At 43.3% G+C, this 25,553-nt stretch overlaps 1 protein-coding gene across 4 annotated transcripts in view; it reads left to right on the top strand.

Annotated features, from left to right (window-relative positions):
- The window catches only part of WWC3 (WWC family member 3), a 108,989-nt gene extending 90,986 nt beyond the window's left edge, over positions 1–18,003 (top strand). For 3 of the 4 annotated variants that reach the window (XM_070750835.1, XM_070750834.1, XM_070750832.1), the window contains exons 20-23: positions 756–848; positions 8,450–8,676; positions 12,237–12,364; positions 14,101–18,003. In XM_070750835.1, coding sequence (XP_070606936.1) covers positions 756–848; positions 8,450–8,676; positions 12,237–12,364; positions 14,101–14,198 — 546 coding nt within the window. In that variant the 3' untranslated portion in view covers positions 14,199–18,003. Of the gene's footprint in view, positions 1–755; positions 849–8,449; positions 8,681–12,236; positions 12,365–14,100 lie in introns of all 4 variants that reach the window. The other variant, XM_070750833.1, reaches the window with a different exon arrangement.
- The last annotated feature ends 7,550 nt before the right edge of the window (positions 18,004–25,553 follow it).

Genomic DNA, 25,553 nt, shown 5'->3' with positions numbered 1-25,553 from the left:
TTCAGACTCACGCTGCTCCACGCTGCTCCGCCATGCCTGTCATGCGGCGGCAGACCCTCTTTGTGTTTTTCGCTGAGGGGGGGAGCAGGAGGACCTCCCTGACTCCCTCCCCCAGCGCCGGACCTCCAGCCAAAAACCCAAAGCGGCCTCCCAACCTGCCGCCGCCGCCCGGCTGTTACCTTTTAAACAGCCTCCCGAAGCCGAACGCCAAACCCGAACTTCCGGGTTCGGCTTCGGGAGGCTGCTGGGAAGCCCCCCAGCTGTTTTAAAAGGTGACAGCCGGGCTGCGGGGCTTCCCAGTAGCCTCCGGAATGCCGAACCCGGAAGTTCGGGTTTGGCGTTCGTAAGACGAAAAAAGTTTGTAAGAAGAGGCAAAAATTTCCTCAACCCTGGGTTCGTATCTCGGGTTGTTCGTAAGACGAGGGGTTCGTATCTTGAGGTACCACTGTATTATGTATTAAGTATTAATCCATAGCACAGATTACATTACAGATAATTTTTGCATATATTTTGCCCAACTGTCTATATATTCTTCCTTCTGAGCATTTTAATTTGTTTTTTGAAAAAAATCTGTGTTTTTGTTGCTATTGATAAATCAATATAGGCAATACAAAATGATTAAACTAAAATTTGCATCAGATTATCTAAAAGAAATCATTTCAAATTAATGTGAATATCTATAATAAAATTACTGTCTTTAAACTTTAAATTGTATTAAGATTGTCTCTAATCAGTGTTTTACATCTTTCTATCAGCTATATCGTAGTGATAGTGACAGTTCTACTTTGCAAAGAAAGTCACCTTTTATACGGAATACTTTGGAAAGGAGTACGCTGCGTTATAAGCAGGTATTTAATAATTTGATCTTATGATAAATGTTAGATTATGCTCATAAGGATTGCAATAAGATTGTTCATTAGTTGTTGCTGTGTTTTATTTGTCGCATATGACTCCTTTTATTGTTGATACTGTTTAACATGTTAATTATATATTTGACTTGACTTTTCATTATTTTGTATAAATTACCCTGCCATTGTTAAAAGGAGGCCAGATAATAACCACATCTTTTTATTGAGTTGATAACTTTAATATATGTTCACTAGCTAGATAATGTCTTGATTAATATTGATATCAAGAAGATTCACAAAGTCTTTTTTGTTAGCTGCATACAGAAGTTAGCTTGGATATCAGGCTGAGGAAGACAAGTCTTATATAAAACCACAATTGAAGAACAATAGTGCATGCTTTAATGTTTTTGATAGTCAGGTTTTTTTTGTAAATTCATTTTCAATTATTGCAGTTTGCAAGCCAAAGAAATATTGCTTATATGCTCAGTGAGAATGCTTAACTGCCATACTGGATACACAGAGAGGAGTTACCAGTTAAGGAAGGCTGATAAACATTATGCTAAATATAAGCAATCAGAAATAAAAAATTATTTATCCATCCGTCCATTTGAAACATGAATTACAAGTAGAGATACAAAGGATTGTGGTTTTCCCCCCCTCTATTTTTTTATTTTCTGAAAAATTACAGAATAATAGTAGAAAATATTAAAACACTTTTTTAAATAGTGCACAAAATGTTTAGGAATAAATACTTATACCAAATTAGAAATCAAACAGGAATAAGTAGACATTATAGATAAAAAAATCTGACAGTAGATACTCCCTCATATTAAAAAATAAAATGGAAATTTCCTGTGATACAATATATTATTTATTATTATTGTTGTTGTTGTTGTTGTTGTTATTATTATTATTATTATTATTATTTATTAGATTTATATGTATATTGGGTACTTTGAACCTTGGTTCCTTTTCTCCATTGACTCTGGAAGGAGAGTCCATCATGGGTTGTAAACCAATCCTATTGGTAGAGACTGAGTTAATTTAAATAATGAATTAACTGGCACCGCCCCCTTAGCAGTCCCCATGAGCCAGTTTTAAAAACTCAGTCTAAGTGTAGAGACGTTTGAGTTTTTTCTTATGAGTTACCTTGTGTTGTTTAGACATATATGGTTAATTAAAATGGATTAAAATTGGTTAAATTAATTATTTATTTAATTAATTAAATTCTTTACCGTTTTAATGTTTTTTCTTCTGTTTCTACAGGTGAGAACAGTTGTCCTGTAAGGGGTCTCTGCCCTCCGTGGGCACTCCCCCACCGTTTTTTCTCCTCGGGGGCCCCTTCCCTCAGCGGGTACCACCCCAAGCGAGGAGCGACACAGCCTGGGGTCCCTGGCCTCCGAGGCCAGACCCAGCTGCGAGCTGAAGGTGGGGGGGTCCGCCCCCCCACTGGGAGGCTTGGGGGAAGCTCCGATTCCCCAGAAGCATAGCATTTGAAGAAGCTGGCTGGGCGCCAGCGCCTCTCAGCTGTTCGGCGGGGCGAAAAAAAGCCGCTGCCGCCGCTTTCTGGATCGCCGAATCGGCGAAATTAAAGGAGCAGAGCCGTCGGGCGAGCAGGGCTGGCTATGAAAAGGCGGATTGCCCTGGGGGAGTTGCCCCCCCATAAGGGAGACGCGGGAAGCCATCAGCACTAAAAGTGCAAGTTGCCTCAGAGGCTTGCTCGCGCCCGCCATTTTGTTGCTAGGCGGGAAAAAGTTGCTCTCCGCTCGATTGCTGGGCGCGAACAACAGGAGCTGGGCTACTCTGCGCATGCGCGAGGCCCAGGGGTGTCAGATCGCCATTTTGTGCTTAATATCTGTGGAGAAAGCTGTCAGTCGCGATCTCTAACGAGTGAGTACAATGGAAGATCAATCACTTCCAGTGAAAGTGCCCTCTCCTAGCACGGCTCCCAAGGCCAAGGCTAGGTCTAAGGATAAAGCCAAGACCCAGCACTCCTCTTCCTCGCTTAAGGAAGCTGAAAAGCGGATTCAAGCCTTGGAAAAGAGGTTGGAGGCGGCCCTTCACACCCCCTTGACCATTTCTCCTCTGTCTGCGCAATATTTGCCCCTGGCCAGGGACACATCAGCTCCTCATCCCTCTATAAGGCCAGCAGAGGTGCTGTCAGACCGCGATTGGTCTCCAGACAGGCAAATGCCAACTATGCCTCAGGTGCTTCCTTCTCCTGGTCCTATCCAGCCTAGGCCAGGGTCAGCAAGTCAGTCTCTAAGGAGCGGCCAGGGACCCTCAGCCACCTTTACGCCAACAGCAGCGGGGCTTCGAGGTCAACCTGAGACTTGGCCATCTGCAGGGCTTAGACCACAGCCAGATACTTGGCCTCAGATGTCCCCTTCGGTTCAGGATTTAATTAACAATGCCTATACTCAGGGGATGGCGGCGGGGGTGCAACAAGTTACGCAGCAGCCTCGCCAGGTGCAATCAAAAAACCTGTGGTGCGCACCGCCCCCCTCGGGTTTGGGGTCTTGGGCTGAGGAAGCAAACCCTTTAGAGGAAACTGAAAAAGACTATGAACTGTCTGATGATGAGACACCACCAGAACAGCCTGTGGCGGCTGGGCTCTTTAAAGCCTCAACTTTCAGGGTCTTGCTTCATAAGGCCAAACAAACTGTAGACTTGCCAGGTCCTGGGAAATCAACAGACACCACAGATGGGACCAAACCAGCTACAGTCCTCTTTAAGGAACCCCAGCCTGAGTCAGAGCACATTCCATCCTCTGATATTATCCAGCAAAGTGTTAAAAGACCCTGGCAACATCCAGCTGCCGCTCAGGGCCCCTCTGCAGTAGAAAGAAGATTCTACACATTTGATGAGGAGGTAGAGAAATTACTGGAATTCCCTCCTATAGATCAGCCAGTCATGCAGCTGATTTCCAAGTCCTTAGTGCCCTCTGAGACAGGCAATAGCCTAAAACCTGAGGACAGAAAGGCAGAGGTGTTGATACGCAAAACGCATCAGATGGCGAGCTGGGGATTTCGAGCAGCGGCGGCTGCTTCCTTTTTCACAAGAGCATCTATCGTATGGCTGCAGGAGATGCAGGCCAGACTTGGACCGGATGAGGGTCGCTTGCGACAGGATCTTGGGAAGCTGTTGGCGGCAGCAGAGTTTTCAGCGGACGCCACTCTGCATGCTGCCAAGTTTTCGGCCAGGAGTATGGCGGCCACTCTGTCATCAAGGCGCCTCCTCTGGCTGAGAAGCTGGCCAGCAGACCTGAAGTCTAAATGGAACCTGGCCTCAGCACCCTTTCAAGGGGAAAAGCTTTTTGGGGAAGCGTTAGATCCAGTCCTTGTGGAAGACAAGGATAAGAGAAAGTCCCTCCCCAGAGCCTACAGGCGCCAGGAGCGTCGCTATACTCCCTACCAACGCAGGCAGTCCTTTCGGTGGGACTCCTCTGCTCCAGCGGGTCAGAATACAAGGCCCTATTCCCAGGCCCAGTATAATTCCAACACGTTCCGAAGTGATAGAGTGCCCTTCCAGGATCGCCAGAGAGGGTATCAACAGTCGAGGCGGCCCTTTCGTGGAAACCAGAGGGGCTTCAAGCGCCCTAAGTGACTCTTTTCAACAACCCCTGGGAGGCAAACTTCAGTTTTTCGAGGCCTCCTGGCGGACTACGTCTTCCGACAGGTGGGCGTTAGCAACTGTCTCCCAGGGCTTGCGTTTGGAGTTCCTCCAGCCCCCACCATACCGTTATGTTCAGTGCCCAGTTCAGCGGGACCCCCAGAAGAGGTCACAGCTTCAGAAGGAGATAGCCCATCTCTTGGAGATACGGGCAATAGAGGAAGTGCCCAGGCACGAAATAGGTACCGGCTTTTATTCAAGGGTCTTCCTTGTACCAAAGACATCGGGAGGGGTCCGAATGATCCTCAATTTAAAGCACCTCAATACTTACATCAGGTATCGGCGATTCCGGATGCATTCTCTTCAAACCATCTTGGCTGCAATCCGAAGGCAAGATCTATTGACATCCATAGACTTGAAAGAGGCCTACTTGCATGTGCCAATCCTGCAGGCTAATCGGAGATTTCTCCGGTTCTACCTGGACGGCTCTCACTACCAATACAGGGCAATGCCGTTCAGCCTTTCTTCGGCCCCTCGCACTTTTACGAAGTTGCTCGACATATTGACTGCACATATCAGATCCCAGGGAATTCGGATTCTAGCATACCTGGACGATCTTATTATCCTGTCCAGATCCTCTCAGAGGGCGCTGGCAGATTTGGCAGTCACGAGACAGACGTTGGAATCCCACGGGTTCACGATCAACGAAGAAAAAAGTCATCTTCTTCCAACAGTCAAGCTGTTACACCTGGGGTCCATGATAGACACCTCCACAGGGACTGTGACCTTATCCCCAGAAAGAATGGCAAACATCCGACAATTAATCTTACATCTTCGACACCAACAGCGGGTGTCTCTCGCGTTCCTTTCAAAGGTTCTGGGCACCCTTGTTTCAACTATCGGCATTGTGCCTTGGGCCCGTCATCATCTCAGGGTCCTTCAATGGTTCCTTCTTCCATGGCAGAAGGCCAAAATGAGTCACTCACAAAGGTCAGTGCGGCTTCCTTCTGCAGTCAAGGTATCGTTGAGATGGTGGACTTCCCCTGCCTTGGGCAACGGGTCCCTATTCTGCAACCGGGTCCGCCTAATCCTCACAACGGATGCCAGTCTGTCCGGTTGGGGGGCCCACATGGGACTACATATGGCCCAGGGCCTTTGGTCTCCAGAAGATCTGAGCCCAATCAACATCAACTATTTGGAGCTCAGGGCAGTCTTTCTTGCTCTTCAAGCTTTCCTTCCTTGGATTCTGGGCAAGCATGTGTTGGTCTTAACCGACAATGTGGCTATCAGGGCCCACTTGAATCATCAAGGGGGAACGAAGTCTCTCCGCCTGATGGTCGAGTCAGTGGCCCTTTTCAACTGGGCAGAGACCCACTTAGCCTCACTGTCGGCGGAACATATTGCCGGGACCAACAACGTTCAGGCAGACTGGCTGAGCAGGTCTACCCTGGACCCCGGAGAGTGGAGACTCGATCCCGGAGTATTTCATCAGATAATTCAACGCTTCAGGACTCCTCTGGTGGACCTTTTTGCGTCACAAGCCAACACACAACTGGTGAGATTTTATTCCCGATTTCCAACACCGAGGGCAGAAAAGGTCAACGCCCTCTTGTCTCCATGGCCCAAGGGTCTACTGTATGCATTTTCCCCGACGTGTCTACTACAACGGGTACTGGACAGAGTAATCCGGGAGAGAGCCGAGGTCATCACAGTGGCTCCATATTGGCCCCGCCGGCCGTGGTTCGCAGACCTGGTAGCTCTCTCAGTGTCCCCTCCTTGGAGGATCCCGGATCGGCTCGTCTCCCTCACTTAGGGGTCCATTTGTCACCCGGATCCTCAATGGTTCCAATTAGCCGCCTGGCGTGTGAGCGGGAAAGACTAACGCAGCAACATCTACCGGACACGGTCATTGCTACTATGCAGGCGGCTCGTCGGCCATCGACAGTGCGGATATACCAGGCAACATGGGCAGCCTTCTGCAGCTTTTGTTCTGCCCGCCACTGTGATCCGAAGCAAGCCTCGTTGATTGCAGTCCTTGAATTTCTCCAATCGGGAATTGAGCGGGGCTTAGCCCCAACACCCTAAAAAGGCAAGTGGCGGCCCTTTCAACTATAATCCGTGTGTCAGACTTTCGATCTTTGGCTCACCATCCATGGGTGAGGGATTTCATCAAGGGAGCTATTAACAAGCACGCTCCTCCGGTACGGAGATTCCCGATATGGGATCTCACCCTTGTGCTACGTGCACTCACGGGACCTCCCTTTGAGCCCATGAGGTCGATTTCATATAGACTCTTATCAATTAAGACATTGTTTTTGGTGGCGATTACATCTGCCCGTAGGGTTTCTGAGTTGTCAGCGCTGTCTGTCAGGCCGGACTTATGTGTGTTCCATCCGGACAGAGTGGTGCTGCGGTTGGACCCTTCGTTTATCCCGAAGGTAAACTCAGATTTTCACAGAAGGCAAGAGCTGGTTCTACCGGACTTCTGCACACATGGTCAACATCCTTCTGAACTTCGTTGGCACAAGATTGATGTCCGAAGGGCCTTGAAGCTCTATATCAGGAGGACAGCACCATTTCGTAAGACTGAAAGATTCTTTGTCTCTTTTGCTCAAGCCACGATGGGTCTTGGAGTCTCTTCCCAATCCCTTAGTCGCTGGATTAGGGATTGCATTGCGGAAGCTTATTCATCGAGATCTCAATCTCCTCCCGCCGGGGTTATGGCACATTCCACCAGAAGTGCGGCTACTTCGGCGGCTTGGTCAACGCAAGCTTCTTTAGAAGATATCTGTCGTGCCGCTACTTGGGCATCATCTTCTACTTTTATACGCCACTATAAACTGGACTCATTGGCTTCGGCAGAGGCTTCATTTGGCAGGCGTGTCTTGCAGCGAGTGTGTGTCACTCCAACGACCTCGGCCCAGCCTTTTCCCTCCCAGGGGATTTGATCTTTGGTATATCCCATGATGGACTCTCCTTCCAGAGTCAATGGAGAAGAACCGTTGTACATACCTGAACGGTCTTCTCAGTGCTCTGGAAGAAGAGTCCATACCCACCCGGCATGGTGTTTGGCCAGGTCGCCGGAGTGTTGGGACTGTTAAAGTTTATACATTGTTATGAAGTTAATAAAACTTTCTGATTTTTACATTGTCTTCGTTTTTAAAACTGGCTCATGGGGGCTGCTAAGGGGGCGGTGCCAGTTAATTAATTATTTAAATTAACTCAGTCTCTACCAATAGGATTGGTTTACAACCCATGATGGACTCTCCTTCCAGAGCACTGAGAAGACTGTTCAGGTATGTACAACGGTTCTTCCATTTTCCATGTTTCTACTATAACATGGATAAACTAGTTTTAAAACTGGACATGTTGTCTGCTGGTTTTTCCTAAAAGGCAGCCATTAAAAATGCTTCATTTCTTAAAGTGTATCAACCTGAAGTAAAAAAATTAAAAATATGTTTAATAACAAATATCATTTACTTTAAAATTATGATATGGGTTAATTTATCAATCATATACATTAGACATATTTTATGAACAAATAAAATAATGCAATGACTTCATATTTATAAAATATATTTTAGTTTTTCTGGCAAATTTTCATTTGTCCTATGTAAAGAGGAGTTTTCTTCCATTGCTTCAACGTTTGTTGAAATTTAATTCCAGCTATTCCATGATAAATTCTTCTTAGCTTTAATTGGGATTGTGTCTGTGTAAACGTAAGTATAAGATTCAACTAAGAAGGAAAAGAAAATGTTCTTAAAGTAAGATATGGTGAAGAGAATACGTGCCAGCTCCTAATTGTAAATGTTGCTTAAAGTTTTTCCATTTATAGTGGACCAATTTCTACCTGAACACAACTGAATCAATTTTCTCTTGTTATTTTTGCTCACCATTTTGCAACAGTTGTATACCTGTGAAATAGTTTAGAGCCTTATAGTTCTTTCAAGACAATTGGAGGCATTTCCATAATTTTTATGTGATTATAGCATTCATGTAGATCATCTTTGGCTGATCTTATGGAAAGGACTTCCCTAGACCTGGAGCTGGATCTTCAGGCATCAAGAACAAGGCAGAGACACTTAAACGAAGAATTATCTATTCTAAGAGAATTGCGGCAGCGTCTGGAGGATGCCCAGCTTAGTGGTCAAACCGATCTGCCTCACTGGGTCATTCATGATGAACGATTTCGAAATTTGCTGAAGGAAGCAGAAAGGCAGGTATGGAATCATCTGAACATTTAGTACAGCTTGTTTTCATTGTTCATACATCAATGAGATACAGAAATCAGATTTGTAATATTTAATTTCTATAAATATTTAATAAATTATTGAAGGGCAAATATAAATAATTTAATAGTTTGAAGTAATACTATTGTATCAAGCAAGGGAAAAACAGGACTTAAATTGTTTAGGTAGGTTTTTTAACTTCTGGAAAAACTTTATTTAAATATCCCTCCCTCTCTTAAAATATAAAATAGGGCAATCATTCTTATCTGTTGCTAAGTCTACTGGTATCCAAACCATCCTTGAAGTATGTGGAAAACTCCTTCTGTACTAACAAAGAAGTAAAAAATAAAAAACAGTGTCAAACTGCATGAGTACTTACATTGAAGTAGTCTGATAAATACCTGCTTTTATCAGATTTTTAATGTTTAAAGATGTTTTTTAAAAGTTATGTGGAGCTATTTAGAAGTCTATTTGGATTCATAATTCTTTTCAGATAATATAAGATAATCTTTGAGAGGGTGGGTTTACATTTAGTAATGTATACATTTCATATCTATATCCCAAAATCTTAAATAGTGACTTGTATCAAAATGATTATAGGATAGCTGAATTTGTGTTACATTGTATTGTGGGAGAAGGAATTTCCACAAAAATGTCCCCCTAATAAGGCCAATCAGGCTTCTCAGCACATGCGCTGAAATAATTCCCACACCACCACCCAAATAAGGCTCCCAACTACTTTCCAGGGAAAGGGGAGAACATGCCCTACATATCCCACACACCCTTACCAAGGCGCATTGCTCTCCGCCCACTCTTGCCCTTTTGTTCCAAGCCTTCCACCCTTTCCTCAGAGGAAGAGAAATCAGCGGCAGCAGTAACTGAACTCATGCCCAGCAGCGTGGTGTGGTGAGAAAAGCCGAGGCAGTAGGAGGGCCCCGTAACAGAGCCTGCCAAGAGAGTCGCCTTTCCGCATCTCGCAGGGATGGGGGCAGGTGCGTGTTTCAAAACACTACCAGAGGCAAAGCCCAGAGGAGGCAAGCCAGTCCCTTGGGATGTGAGTAATAACGTGGCAGAGGGAGTTGGTAAAACTGCATGTACATGTCCGCCTCTCATATGTGCTCTCACTCTCTCGGCCGGGAGATGCTCTTTTTGCAGTGGGCATTCTTTTGGCTGGGAGAGGGAGGGAGGGAGAGCAAGAGAGAGAGCGCACAAGTGACAGGTTGCCTGAGTTTTTAGGTTTTCCCAGGCTGCTTTTGGAAATGCTACTGCCATGCCCACCACAATGGAAGTCACTGATGCTGAGACGCATGTCTCGCTCCCACCCTGCCCTGCTACCTCCAAATTGTATTCCACTGTGAGATGCACATCCTATCTGACACTTGTAGCTCCTTTGCATTCCTCAGCATTGTGTCAAGGAAGCCTGTTTTATTTATTCAATTTATTCAATTTTTATGCCGTCCTTCTCCTTAGACTCAGGGCGGCTTACAACATGTTAGCAATAGCCTAACAGAGGTAGGCTATTGCCCCCACAATCCGGGTCCTCATTTTACCCACCTCGGAAGGATGGAAGGCTGAGTCAACTTTGAGCCGGTGATGAGATTTGAACCGCTGACCTTTAGATCTATAGTCAGCTTCAGTGGCCTGCAGTACAGCATTCTACCTGCTGCGCCACCCCGGCTCAGTTGTAAAAAGAAATCTCACGAGTTCAATGAGTTTAATTGAACTCGCAAGAATATTTCTTTTACAACAGGCTTCCCTGGACACAACGCCAAGGAATGTGACGGAGCTACTACTGTCAGGTAGGATTCGCGGCCCACCCCATCTGCCACCCCCATATTGCACCCCACCACAAGACATGCATCCTACCTAGCTCCATCACATTCCTCTGTGTTGTGTCCAGGGAAGCCCATTGTAAAAGAAAAGTTCTCACACAAGTTCAAGAAGTTTGAACTCGTGAGAAGATTTCTTTTACAGTGGACTTCACTGGACACAATGCTGAGGAACAGGACCAAGCTACAAATGTCAGGTAGGACGCACGTCTCATGGCCCAATACGGCCCACCTGCGAGAAATGAATCTCTCTGAGACTTGTCATGCCATCACCGCTGCCTCATGGAGCAGGACTCTGCAAGGCTTGTCGTGCCATTGCATGCACGAACGGCAGCATTACCTGCATAGCCATGAGTGGCAGATCGCCAGCTGTGCTGGTAAGATGAACCTTGCGGCAGTCCTGCAGTAATTGCTGAAAAAAGGTCCATTCTATTGCTGTGCTTACTTGGATACAGCTGTCTTTCTATATATTTTAAACAAAGTTAGTGCTCATTTATTTATCTATTAAATTTAAAAGACCACCCAATTACACGAGCGTCTAAGTGGTATGCCATATTAAAAATAGTAAGAGCAGTTAAAAAGAAGGATTAATCAAAAAACCTCCATTTCCCTCTCATCAGTAAAATGCTATTGACATCTTATCCTATCACAAGGCCTAGGTAAAAATCCAGGTTTTCAAGGATTTGTTAAACATTGTCAGAGTAGGAACAGTATGGATATCGGGGGCTGGGGAGATGCTGTTCCAGACAGTGGATACTGCAGCAGAAAAGTAATAGATGATATTGTCTAATAGATGATGATAGTTGGGACCAAAAGCATGCTCATTTTGTCCAATCATATAGGATGGCCAGAAATAGTCAAAAATAGGCAATCCCTTAGGTAACCAGCCGAAGTGGCGCAGTGGATAGAGTGCATACTGCAGGCCACCATAGCTGACTGCTAGATCTCCAGGTCAGTGGTTCAAATCTCATCACCAGTTCAAGGTTGACTTAGACTTCCATCCTTCCGAGGTGGGTAAAATGAGGACCCAGATTGTGTGGGCAATATGCTGGCTCTGTTAAAAAGTGCTATTGCTAACATGTTGTAAGCCGCCCTGAGTCTATGGAGAAAGGTGGCATAAAAAAGCAAGATATAGATAGATAGACAGACAGACAGACAGACAGACAGACAGACAGACAGACAGACAGACAGATAGAGGGGGGAGGGAGAGGGATAGATAGATATGCCATGAAGGTGATAGCGATCACTTTGAATGGCACCACTTCTTCCAGTTCTTCCTTAAAGAGGATAAGTTAGTTCCCTAAAGCTCAGGAGGCAAGGAAAAAAGTCATTCCATTTTGAAATAGGAAAATAGTTATTAAATATTGAATGTTATGACCCACTAAAGTTAGATATAATTAAAGGTCTGCTAATCTTGACTTGTTTCAAACTGACATTAAATCTAGAAAATAAAAAGAGGGTATTGGAAGCCATACAGCCTTGGTTGCTTCCTAGTGTAAGTCTCAGGCTACAAACTGCACTCTAAGTGAAATAGCAAAGTTCGTAAATATGCTGATTTTTTCAAATGGATTAATTGATTTAGTGAGATAATTTTTTTATATTTCGTTTAATTGTTTGAATGGTTATAAGCTACGTAGAATGCTTATTATACCAAGGGAAATTTGTGGTATAAATTCAATAAATAAATAAATAAATAAAGGAACTAATTGCTTCCTTAGACAAGGCAAACAAAAATTGAGCATCGTCAACAACAAGCAGCTGAAAAATTGCTTAAAAAAGCTTCCAAAGAAGTATACCAACTGCGTGGTCAAAATCAAAAGGAACCTCTTCAAGTGCAGACTTTCCGGTAAACTATTAAGAATGGTTTAAATTATTTGAAACTATTTAATGATAGTTAATGTCATAATTGAAAACAGCATACATTTATTTTATTTCTTATACAGTGATACCTTGTCTTATGAACTTAATTGGTTCCAGGACAAGGTTCGTAAGGTGAAAAGTTCGTAAGATGAAACAATGTTTCCCATAGGAATCAGTGGAAAAGCGATTAATGCATGCAAGCCCAAAATTCACCCCTTTTGCCAGCTGAAGCGCCCGTTTTCGCACTGGTGGGATTTCCCTGAGGCTCCCCTCATGGAAAACCCCACCTCCGGACGTCCGCATTTTTGCGATGCTGCAGGGGAATCCCAGCAGGGAATCCCAGCAGGGAATCCCAGCATAGCAAAAACGGGCACTTCGCTGGCAACGAAAGTCTGGAGGTGGGGTTTCCCATAGAGGGGAGCCTCAGGGGAATCCCACTGCGTGAAAACAGGCTCTTCGGCTGGCAACAGAATTCCCGAGGTGAGGTTTCCCAGCAAGGGAAGCCTCAGCGAAATCGCAGCATCACAAATGCTGCGATTTCGCTGAGGCTTCCCTTGCTGGGAAACCCCACCTCTGGTCTTCCGCAGCCAGCCGAAGCGCCCATTTTCATGCTGGTGGGATTCCCCTGGTGGGATTCCCCTGCAGCATCGCAAAATCCGGAGGTGGGGTTTCCCATGGAGGGGAGCCTCGGGGAAATCCCACCAGTGCGAAAACGGGTGCTTCGGTTGGCAACAGAAGTCCGGAGGTGGGGCATCCCAGCGGTGGCAGCGGGTTTGTAAGGTGAAAATAGTTCGGAAGAAGAGGCAAAAAAATCTTAAACCCCGGGTTCGTATCTCGAAACATTTGTATGACGAGGGTTCGCAAGACGAGGTATCACTGTACTATTTCCTTCTGAACATAGACTCCGTGGAATAAAAAATGAAAATGAATGAAAATAAAAGAATTTCCATTTATAGTCTGAAGTGATAAAACCCAAATATGAATTACCACTTTATTGATTACTAGGCTTGAGAAAAATTACAGGCTTTCCCTTAACCACAGAATTAATGAATATAGATCTGAAACTTTTATATTACAGCTCTTATCAGACATGGTACACTTTCACATTTGACCCTGCTAGATATAAATAGATAAATTATAGAAAATCTAGAGTTTATAGAATTATAAACTTATAGAAAATGTATAGAAAATCTAAAGTCTTTGTCCATATTTGGCTAATGACATTTTTATGTAAACAAAGAATGTATACATATGCACATACACAAACTTTCCATATTCATAGTCTATGTTTCATGCTAATTTTTCTCCATAATGATACAGTCAGATACTTTAGGCCAAGACTAACTGACTTAGTGATCCTGAGTCACTCAAAGAGGGGAAATACTGGGCCATTCCTGCTCCTAGTTCCATACTAAATCTCTTGTACACACGCCCAGATAAAGATAAACCATTAAAAATATCTGTAGGTAGAGCATTTTGGAATTTGAAATCTGATTTAATTTTTTCATCTTGCCTGAATGATTGAAGTCTCCTAGATTATGCTTAATTATTCAAATACACTGGGTGGAGTTTCTGAGAAAATTAGTGGGTTTATGCATTTTTTCAGGTCTTCTGTTGCTACTTTAGGAGATGGCTTGAGGTGTATGATATAATATTCTGCTTGTTTGCTTGTTTGTTAAATGAGTTAAAATAAGTGTACAATATTTTCCCCACACACGACAGGGAGAAGATGGCATTTTTTACAAGGCCAAGGATCAATGTCCCACCTCTGCCAGCTGATGATGTATAATGAAGTATTTATCCGCCTTTTCTTATTTTAATGAAGTTATTGAACTACTTAAGTTTATTTTAAAAAAATATGCAAAGATTATTAATATACACATTTTGTAAAAAATTAGAAAGGTATACATATACAGTATATTGTGCGTACACACACATACACACCTCATACACACAAATAGATACACTTATACACATATATTTTTTAATAGTGACTGCAGCAAGGCTTGGGTTTTCCTTGTTGTGAAACTAATTTCTTTGAAAACACCTTTTTTATATTAAAAAAAACTCATGTCAGAAAATGCAAAGGGTGGTTTTCTTTTCTTTTTCTTTTTTTTCTTTTTTGCTGTTTTATTTTATTTTAAGGGCTGGAAGGCAGAAACAAAGTGAGTTCAGGAAAATTCACTGTATTGTAATTTATTTATAGTAATGTGTTTTCCTTGAAGGAAAATATTTACTTTAAGATGTATTTTAAATGACATAAATTTTGTTACTTGGTGTTTGTCATACAGTAGAATGGAAACATTGAACAGGTTTTGTTTCTGATAACTGAACTGAAAATACTCTAAATTTGTACTTTTTAAATCAGCTTTACTGATCATACAATATAATGTACTTCGAGCACTGTCTGTAGCTACACATCATTTGCGATGGTTTTTTTTCCCCAAAAAGTGAAAATGTTACTGAAACATTGCAGAGTGTGACTGCATGTTCTTATTGTGCACTAGTAGATTGTTCTTATTTTATTTGTGTCAGGTGTATCTTGTTATTTTAACTAGTTTTTCAGTTTAACGAGGGAAGGAACAAGGTGACAGATCTTTAGCTGTTGTTTTAGGAAAATATTTCTCTGTGAACTATACGAATAAATAATATGCGGACAGTTTCATAGTTATGGAAACTTGTCTGGAACTCATTTAGGAAAAATTACAAATATCATAGGACTGTGATTTCCATACATTTCCCTTTAAGTCTTGTACCCCAAATTTAACCATTTCCCCAAATAAGCTCAAATTCATGCAGAAAAAGAAGGCATCTGTCTTTCGAACACCAGATTTATTAGATTTTTATCTGCTATAATTTTTAACCAATACAGCCAAAAGCCATATGTTATGTCCAGATAGAACCTGGAGGAGGTTGTAACATATAGATTATTGAATTAATGCATCTCAGGAAAAATGTTATGAATTTTGAGAGTAGATAATCCTAAAATTAGTTAAATCCAAATTATTTTTTTCAGTTCTAAACCAGATACCACTTTTATACATTCAGATATTCCCATCTTTTTAGTGAAAAGGCTTGTTTATTTTAATTAAAAATGGGTCTTTCCAAAATTGATATCTATACAAAATTTAAGTACTACATGAACTATTCCTAGAATTAATATAACAAGCAGGAAGAGGGAGATTGTGATCCCACTGTATAGAGTGAGACTACATTTGGAATACTGTGTTCAGTTCTGGAGACCTCACCTACAAAAAGATATTGACAAAATTGAACGGGTCCAAAGGCAGACTACAAAAATGGTGGAAGGTTTTAAGCATAAAACTTATCAGGAAAGACTTAATGAACTCAATCTGTATACTCTGGGGGACAGAAGGGAAAGGGGGGACATGATCGAAACATTTAAATATGTTAAAGGAGGGAAGTATTTTTAATAGGAAAGTGAACACAAGAACAAGGGGCCCAATCTGAGGTTAGTTGGGGGAAAGATCAGAAGCAACGTGAGAAAATATTATTTTATTGAAAGAATAGTAGAAGTTTGGAACAAACTTCCAGCAGACATGGTTGGTAACTGAATTTAAACATGCCTTGGATAAACATATATCCACCCTAAGATAAAATACAGGAAATAGCATAAGGGCAGACTAGATGGATCATGAGGTCTTTTTTAAGTGGCAACTTCTTTTGCCCTTGTGTTTCATGGGAAATTTTAAATACTGTTTCTTCCCAGTGCTAATGGCAATGTTAGCTATTCAGTGGTGATATTTTGGCTCAAAGTTAAGATAGAGGTGTTAAACATGTGAGCTAAAATAGCTCAGTATTATCTCTGAAAACAATATACTATTCAGTTGAATGCCATTGCTTTGAAGATTTAAAAAAATCAATTTAGGGTTTTTGCTCATAGGTTTTTGCAGTTAAAGTTCTGTCACCTTAAATTCCTGAGAAAGCCACTTTTATGTATGCAACGTTGTTTATTATGTTGTTATATTCAGCTTCAGTTACCCAAATAATTATGCTCTTATATAATATAAAATATACCTTGGGGGTGTTAATGAGAAATGCAGTTTTAACATAGGATACTATAAAATCAAAAATTTGTTTTTGGTTAAAAATCTAACAATGATGTAAAGAAGTGTCAAGCATAGGAAATCAGGTGTCCAGGCAGTTCAAATAAATATAGGTTTATTGTATGCTTATTTTATTTGTGTTCCTTTGCAAGAATCTGAACTACTATGGGTCAAAGCAAATAGTGGTAGATAAGTCAGAGGAATTGAAGGGGGAGGGGGGGGTGGACTTAAATATCTTGTGAGCATAAGGGAGTTGAGATTGATGACACAGTTGACCCCTCCCTCGGCCTTCTCATCTCCTATAGGAATCCAAATAACAAAGAAGCTTGTTAAACCCCAATAAATCAACAGTTTCTATCAAATCTGAGATAGCACATGTTAGAATCATGAAGCAGTAACCATTAAATTGTAGACAGCTGGGCTTTGAGAGAGCAACGGTTATAAATCCTACATTGGGCAATTTTTAAAATCCAAATTAAAGAGAGTTCAACAGTGGTGAAAAATAAGAGCCATTGAATCCATTGGCTTCATGTGATATCTGTAAGCATAGTATGACAACATAAGCCCATTAAATTTTGAAGAACATACATGAAATCAAATAATTAATTATGGATATTGTACACTTTCCTATTAGTTGGCATGATTAAATGGAAATTTGGCATTGCCTTCTAATAAAATTCTTATGGGTATAGTAGCTGATTACAAAAGTATTTAATTTTATCCCAGAAACATACAGGAATGAATGGGGTGGAACTGGATTAGAAGGATAATGAAAAAATAGGTGATCAAATGCTTAAATATTAAAATATTAAATATTAAATATTAAAATTCTTAAACATTGTTTTATATATTTAGCTGCTATCATGGGTTAATTTAACATTACTGCATAATTCAATATATTTAGCATCTAAAAAGATTGGTCCACAATGTTTCTGGCTCGGTGAACTGTTGGAGGCAGCAGTGATGGGGTGGGGGGAGGTGGGATATTTTTGTGCGCATGTGTGCCACTTTCACAAGTGCAGCTTCATGAATGCATGTGTGCACATGCTCATCCATCTCTTCCACAGCCTGATACTGGGCTGTAAACTAGGGGTTAGGGACCCCACTCTAATCAATTTGAGAAACATATCTGAAAAAGGGCTTTTTCTATCCAATCTGAAGAAAAAAATATTACTTTTGATATGAAGCACTGCCTTGTCACCTGTATCGTACTAATTGTTTATGATAAAAAGCAGTCAGTATAAATATTTTGTCATCTATTAGGTCCAGTTGTTGCTAGCTTCTATATGTATTATGGATGGAATACATGGTATTTGGACAAAAATGTGTTTTGGGATCCCAAATAGAAAGATGTTAGTGGATAATAGTTGTAGTGACTATGCAGTATACATTCAGTATTTGTTTGGGGGGAATAAGAACATGACTGCCCACATTAATACTATTACAGTATGTTATCCTCTACAGTATTCATTCCTTAATGTTGTCATTGTTTCTGAATGATTGTCATTTGTATTTGAAAAGTATTCTGTGAAATTAATAAAAATATACTTGCTATAAAGTCTTCATGTTGTACATTTATTTTACAGTTAACTAGCATAATGTTAGCTTGTTTATACAGTTATTATGAGTTTGCAAATGCAAAACAAGTGATCTTATCAAGCCTTTTACTTGTTTTGGATTAGCTATATTAAACTTTCCAAACTATTCCAATTATTCCAAAGTGTACATTACATCTTGTGACATACATACATATACAGGTATATGGTTGTTACATTGCTTATAAAATACTTTCTGCAAAATGTTCTTGTGTCCATTTTTATAATGTTAACCATTCTGCTTTATGAAAGCCGTTTATGGATTTCTTAATTGATTGGTAAGTATACCAATTGATTGGTAATGAATTTTTGATTATCATAGCATCCTCATGATGACATGATCAAAATCCAGGTATTTGGCAATTGATATACATTTATGATGGTTGCAGCATCTTGGAATCACATGATCACTATTTGTGACTTTCCCAACTTGTTTCAACAAGCAGTCAATGGGAAAAGCCAGATTTGACTAATAACTGCATAATTCATGTAACATTATTTGTGTAACAACTGTGGCAAAAAAGTTGTAAAATTGGGCAAGACCCTCTTAACATTAGCCTTGCTTAGCAATGGAAATGCTCGTCTGAATTGTAAGTCAAGGACTACTTTTAAGGTGGAATTAGAAATTATTGGAAGTTATTGGGATTGGAATGAACTTGGTGTTTGTTTCTCCCAAGCTAGTAGCCCTTCCCTGGGACCTGTAATCGGATTGGCCTTGTGTTGCTAATAAACACATTATCTGTAATGAAGCTATGCCCATTCATGATCTAGTGATAAAAAGGCATTACCAAAACCTGACTGAATGAAGGTGGGAATGTTGGTCTGTCATCTTGGAGCACTTTTTAGGATGACAACTTTCCTTCTGGAAAGGAGCAGTTCTAAGAGCTTCCTGCTGGCTGCTAGGACCAGTTACCACTGGTTATCACTAATAAAGTCCTGTTTCACTTGAGTCTTGACTCCACTTGGGCAGGGTCTATAGTAGTAATTGGGACAACCATTTGCCAAGTTATGTGGACTTTTTTCTCTGTGTAACTTCTGAAAAATTGGATAAAGTACTCACAAGGATAACCTCTGCAGTCTGGTCTTGGTCCTTTGTGCATTTTTGGTATAATGGAAAGTAGTTATTTAGTGGATTTGGAAAATTAACAACAGTTCTTTATGGGGTGCGTTAAGGCTGAAAGCCTTGAAGGAAGCTGTTGGAGTCTTTCAATAGGCCCCTAGATCCACATAGTTCTCCAATTGCTCTTTGTTAACAAAATCTGTTGAGGGTGAGAAATAAACTACAGAGTGCCATAGATGAACCAGATTATCTGGACTATTACCAGAGCCTAGGCATGAATCCTTTGTATTTTTTATATATTTTATATTTTATATATACTGTATATATATTATATTTATAGTTTTTTAAATTAGATAAATTTAGATATTTTTCTTATTGTATTTTAATAATCAAGTTAATCTATTTTAATTATTACTAATTTAATCTTAATATTATTGGGGGGTTTCTTAATGAATGGATAACTGGGGTGTATGTAATATTGTGCATAGGATGAATGATTGGTGTGAGTGTGATGGTTGGAGTGGGTGGGGTTGTGGTATGCATGAGATGAATGAAAATAGTATGAACGACAGATTTGGCCCACCTGACGCTCGGGAGACAGGAGAGGAAGGGGCACTGATCTCTGGGGTGGCAGAGGGTCGGAATATTCCAGTGTTGCTGGGGAGAGGCAGATATGGCGGGGGCCACAGAGTTAGCCGTTCCAGGGGAACGAGGGATTGTTGCTTAATAATGATCCCTTGTTCTGGCTCTGTGAGCCCAATCTTGGGTACTGGTGATGAGTGTAACTCTGGCCCTGGGCTCAGGTTGCTGCTGCTCAATGCCAGGTCGGTGGTAAATAAAGCTCTCCTCATCCGGGATTTGATCCTGGATGAGGAGGCCGACCTGGCATGTATTACTGAAACCTGGCTGGGCCCAGAGGGGGGTGTTCCTCTCTCTGAAATTTGCCCAGCTGGGTTTCAGATATGGCATCAACCTCGACCCCAGGGAAGGGGGGGAGGAGTGGCTATTATAGCCAGGGAGAGCCTTTGCCTACGTAGACTCATTGCTCCGGAAATTGCGGGTTGCGAGTCTCTCTTGATGAAGTTGGACTTAGTGGTTCAGGTGGGCTTATTTCTCACGTACCTGCCTCCCAGCTGCGTGTCAAAAGCCCTGCCTGTGCTACTCGAGGAGGTAGCCGGGTTGGCGGTGGAGTTCCCCGGACTTATTGTCCTGGGGGACTTCAACCTGCCGTCACTCGGCGAAACCTCTGGGTTGGCACAGGAGTTCATGGCCACCATGACAGCCATGGACCTGACTCAAGTAATACAGGGTCCGACTCACGAGGGAGGGCACGCACCTGACATGGTATTCCTTTCCGAGCAATTGAGTAATGGTCTGAGACTAAGGGGCTTAGAAACATTGCCTTTCTCATGGTCAGACCATTTCCTACTACGGCTTGACTTCCTGGCTCCAATCCTTCCCCGCAGGGAGGCGGAACCAATTAAGATGTTCCGCCCCAGACGCCTGATGGACCCAGAGGGCTTCAGACGGCGCTTGGGGTTATTCCAGAGGCACTCGTCCACAGTTCGGCGGAGTCTCTTGCGGAGGCCTGGAATACGGCTGCTGCGGAGGCTCTCGACCGGATTGCGCCTTTGCGACCTCTCCGCGGCGCTAGACCCCGTAGAGCCCCATGGTTCAACGAGGAGCTCCGGGAGTTGAAACGCCAAAAGAGATGTCTAGAGAAGCGATGGAGGAAGAGTAGGTCTGAATCCGATCGAACACTTGTAAGAGCTTTTATTAAGACTTACAAAGTGGCGCTCAAGGCGGCAAGATGCGCGTACCATGCCGCCTTGATTGCATCAGCGGAATCCCGCCCGGCCGCTCTGTTTAGGGTGACCCGCTCCCTTCTTAACCAGGGGGGAGTTGGGGAGCCCTTGCAGAGTAGTGCCGAGGATTTTAACACGTTTTTCGCTGATAAAGTCGCTCAGATCCGGGCCAACCTCGACTCCAATTGTAAGACAGAGTCGACTGACAACGAGTCAGTCGAGGTGACTGGGGCACGTACTTGTCCACCTGTCTGGGAAGAGTTTGATCTGGTGACACCTGATGAAGTGGACAAGGCCATTGGAGCTGTGAGTTCCGCCACCTGTTTACTGGATCCGTGTCCCTCCTGGTTGGTTTCGGCCGGCAGGGAGGTGACACGGAGCTGGGCCCAGGAGATTACCAACGCTTCCTTGGGGAGGGGAGTTTTTCCATCACTCTATAAAGAAGCGCTTGTGCGCCCCCTCCTCAAGAAGCCCTCCCTGGACCCAGCCGTACTTAATAACTATCGTCCAGTCTCCAACCTTCCCTTTATGGGGAAGGTTGTTGAGAAGGTGGTGGCACTCCAGCTCCAGCGGTCCTTGGAAGAAGCCGATTATCTAGGTCCCCAACAGTCGGGTTTCAGGCCCGGTTACAGCACGGAAACCGCTTTGGTCGCGTTGATGGATGATCTCTGGCGGGCCCGGGACAGGGGTTTATCCTCTGTCCTGGTGCTCCTTGACCTCTCAGCGGCTTTCGATACCATCGACCATGGTATCCTTCTGCACCGGCTGGAGGGGTTGGGGGTGGGAGGCACTGTTCTCCAGTGGTTCTCCTCCTACTTCTCTGGCCGGTCGCAGTCGGTGTTAGTGGGGGGTCAGAGGTCGGCTCCTAGGTTTCTCCCTTGTGGGGTGCCTCAGGGGTCGGTCCTCTCCCCCCTGCTATTCAACATCTACATGAAACCGCTGGGCGAGATCATCCAAGGACATGCGGTGAGGTATCATCAATATGCGGATGATACCCAGCTTTACATCTCCACCCCATGCCCAGTCAACGAAGTGGTGGAAGTGATGTGCCGGTGCCTGGAGGCTGTTGGGGCCTGGATGGGTGTCAACAGACTCAAGCTCAACCCGGATAAGACGGAGTGGCTGTGGGTTTTGCCTCCCAAGGACAATTCCATCTGTCCGTCCATTACCCTGGGGGGGGGAATTATTGACCCCCTCAGAGAGGGTCCGCAACTTGGGCGTCCTCCTCGATCCACAGCTCACATTAGAAAACCATCTCTCAGCTGTGGCGAGGGGGGCGTTTGCCCAGGTTCGCCTGGTGCACCAGTTGCGGCCCTATCTGGACCGGGACTCATTGCTCACAGTCACTCATGCCCTCATCACCTCGAGGTTCGACTACTGTAATGCTCTCTACATGGGGCTACCTTTGAAAAGTGTTCGGAAACTTCAGATCGTGCAGAATGCAGCTGCGAGAGCAGTCATGGGCTTACCCAGGTATGCCCATGTTTCACCATCACTCCGCAGTCTGCATTGGCTGCCGATCAGTTTCCGGTCACAATTCAAAGTGTTGGTTATGACCTTCATGGCATCGGACCAGAATATCTCCGAGACCGCCTTCTGCCGCACGAATCCCAGCGACCGATTAGGTCCCACAGAGTGGGCCTCCTCCGGGTCCCGTCAACGCCCCAGGGGGAGAGCCTTCTCTGTGGCGGCACCGACTCTGGAACCAACTCCCCCCGGAGATCAGAACTGCCCCTACTCTTCCTGCCTTCCGTAAACTTCTCAAAACCCACCTTTGCCGTCAGGCATGGGGAAACTAAACATCTCCCCCTGGGCCCGCTGAATTTATACATGGTATGCTTGTGTGTGTGTATGTTAGTATAGGGTTTTTTTAAACTTTTAATATTTTAATTAATTGGATTATGTATTGGATTGTTTTTTCACTTGTTGTGAGCCGCCCCGAGTCTTCGGAGAGGGGCGGCATACAAATCCAAATAATAAATAAAATAAATAATAAATAAGTAGACAGACAAACCATCTAGAAATTATTTTAAAATGTGTGTAAATTACTTAGCTGTTCAAAAATGATATTCAAAAGGGCTAGCATTCTACAAAAACGTATACAATCATTAAAGCTATCTGAAGACTTCAATCACTGAAAATCAATGGTTATTCCTTTTTTAAAAAAAAAAAATTGCATCATGGTTGTGTGTTTGTCTCTGTGTTTGCATTTTAAATGTCTGTGGAGATTCAGGTCATTCAGGTCATCGTTGTACCAAAATGTTTTCAAGAGATAACTGGACTTTCTGGTTTTTCTTTGAAGATGTCAGTAGGTGGTCTAATAGGGAGTTGTTTAAGAGGGATGGTTTGCATCCATCATACAGAGGTACCCAGGTACTCGGTGAGGAATTCAGAACTTTTTTGGACAGGCATTTAAACTAGTTAAAGGGGACAGAGATGTAACTGATGTGGGTGATTTCTGTCCCCAACCAATGAGGATAAAGCAGTTTTTGGAAGCTTATGAAAAGGGAGCTGCAAATAAAATATGTAGTTGTTCGTGATAAGGGGCAAACTAATAATGAAAATAATGTTCTTCGGGTAATGTGCACGAATGCTCGAAGCTTGAGCAACAAGCTCTGTGAATTAATGGCCATAATATCTAGAGATAATTTGGACCTGGTTGCCATAACTGAGACATGGTTTAAGGATTCTAATGAATGGGAAATATCCATACCAGGATATACACTGTATAGGAAGGATAGAATAGAGAGAAGGGGAGGTGGAGTAGCTATTTATATTAAAGAAAGTCTAAAAACAACACTAATTCAAAATACATGTCAAGATCTAGAGACTCTCTGGATTTGCATGCAAAATAAAGAAGGTTCTGTCATTAGAATTGGGGTGATCTATAGGCCTCCAGGGCAATCCGAGGAATATGACAACAAGATGGTGGATGAAATTACCCAAATGGCAGTAAAGGGAGATATTGTGGTTATGGGTGATTTCAACATGCCTGATGTTGACTGGAATATCCCCAGTGCCCTTACATGCAAAAGTAAGAATATAGTAGAGGCCTTTACAGGAGCAGCTCCGGCACAGCTGGTTAAGACACCAACTAGAGGGGAGAATATTCTAGATTTAGTTTTTACGAATGGGAATTGGGTTTCAGATGTCAAGGTGGGAGAAAATTTAGGTTGCAGCAATCATCTATGTTTGTGGTTTGATGTAAAAACGCATTGTGAGCAATCCTATAATGCAGTGGTCCCCAACGTTTTTTCCACCAGGGACCAGTTTCAGCAAGGCAATTTTTCTATGGCCCGGTGGGGGCGGAAAGGGGTGTGGTTGGGGGCGGGATTAATCATGGGGGTGCTGGTCCTTCCCGCCCCTCTTTCCCGCCATCGCCCTGTGGCCGGCAGAACCTGCCTCCCAAACCCTCTTGCCCGGCGGCAGGTGAAGCGCTGGAGGGAGGGGGTCAGGCCGGCCCTCCTGTCTCCCCCCCCAGCCAAAAACGCAAAGGCGTGCCACGGCAGAAGCCAAAAGAGGCTTGAGCCTCCCGGTCCTTCCCGCCCCTCTGTCCCGTCCATCGCCCTGTGGCCGGCAGAACCTGCCTCCCGAGGCCTCTTTCCCAGCGGGAGATGAAGCACTGGAGGGAGGGGGCGGCGGCAGGAGGACTGGCAGCTGCTGACTCCACGGACCGGTGCAACATGCCCCGCGGCCCGGTACTGGTCCGCGGCCCGGTGGTTGGGGACCCCTGCTATAATGCAACCAAAGTATTGGATTTCAGAAAAACAAATTTTAATGCAATGGGGGAATATTTAGATAATGAATTAAAGGGGAGGGATAAAATGGCAGGAGCGAGCACCCAGTGGACTGTATTAAAAAAGGCCATCTTAAAAGCCACTGGACTGTATGTAAGACAAATAACTAAAGGTAAAAGGAAGAAGAAACCGCTATGGTTTAGCAATGATGTAAGGGCTATAGTCAATGAAAAAAAGGCTGCCTATAGGAGGTATAAAGAGTCTGGAAGTATAGCTGATAGGGAGGTGTATAAAATGAGACAGAAGGAGGCGAAACAGATAATATATGCTGCTAAAGCCTCAAAAGAGGAAGAAATTGCCAAATCTCTAAAGAAGGGGGATAAAACCTTCTTCAGATATATTAGTGATAAGAAGAAAAACTGCGGCATCACGAAGCTTAGTACTGGGAATAATACATGCATTAATGGGAATAAGGAGATCGCTGACCATTTCAATAGCTACTTCTGTTCAGTTTTCTCAAAAGACACCTTACAAAATAAAACTATAGAGGGATATAGCATTGCTTCCAGCTGTACGGATTCAGCTCCAGTGATCTTAGAAGCCGATGTCTTAGAAGAACTTGAACGATTAAAGATAAATAAGGCAATGGGTCCAGATGGCATCCACCCCAGAGTTCTTAAAGAACTCAGATCTGTCATTGCTACCCCCCTGACTGATTTGTTTAACCAATCCTTGTTAACAGGAGATGTTCCTGAGGATTGGAGAATGGCCAGTGTTGTGCCTATCCACAAGAAGGGCAGTAGAGAAGAAGCTGGTAACTACAGGCCAGTTAGCTTGACATCAGTTGTAGTTAAAATGATGGAGACTCTACTCAAAAAGAGGGTAAATCAGCACCTAAAAAACAATAACTT

Source organism: Erythrolamprus reginae, chromosome 4 (genome assembly GCF_031021105.1).
Source record: "Erythrolamprus reginae isolate rEryReg1 chromosome 4, rEryReg1.hap1, whole genome shotgun sequence".
Classification (NCBI taxonomy): Eukaryota; Metazoa; Chordata; class Lepidosauria; order Squamata; family Dipsadidae; genus Erythrolamprus; species Erythrolamprus reginae.
The sequence above is the reverse complement of the archived record's forward strand: the minus strand, read 5'-3'. Positions and strand labels throughout refer to the sequence as shown.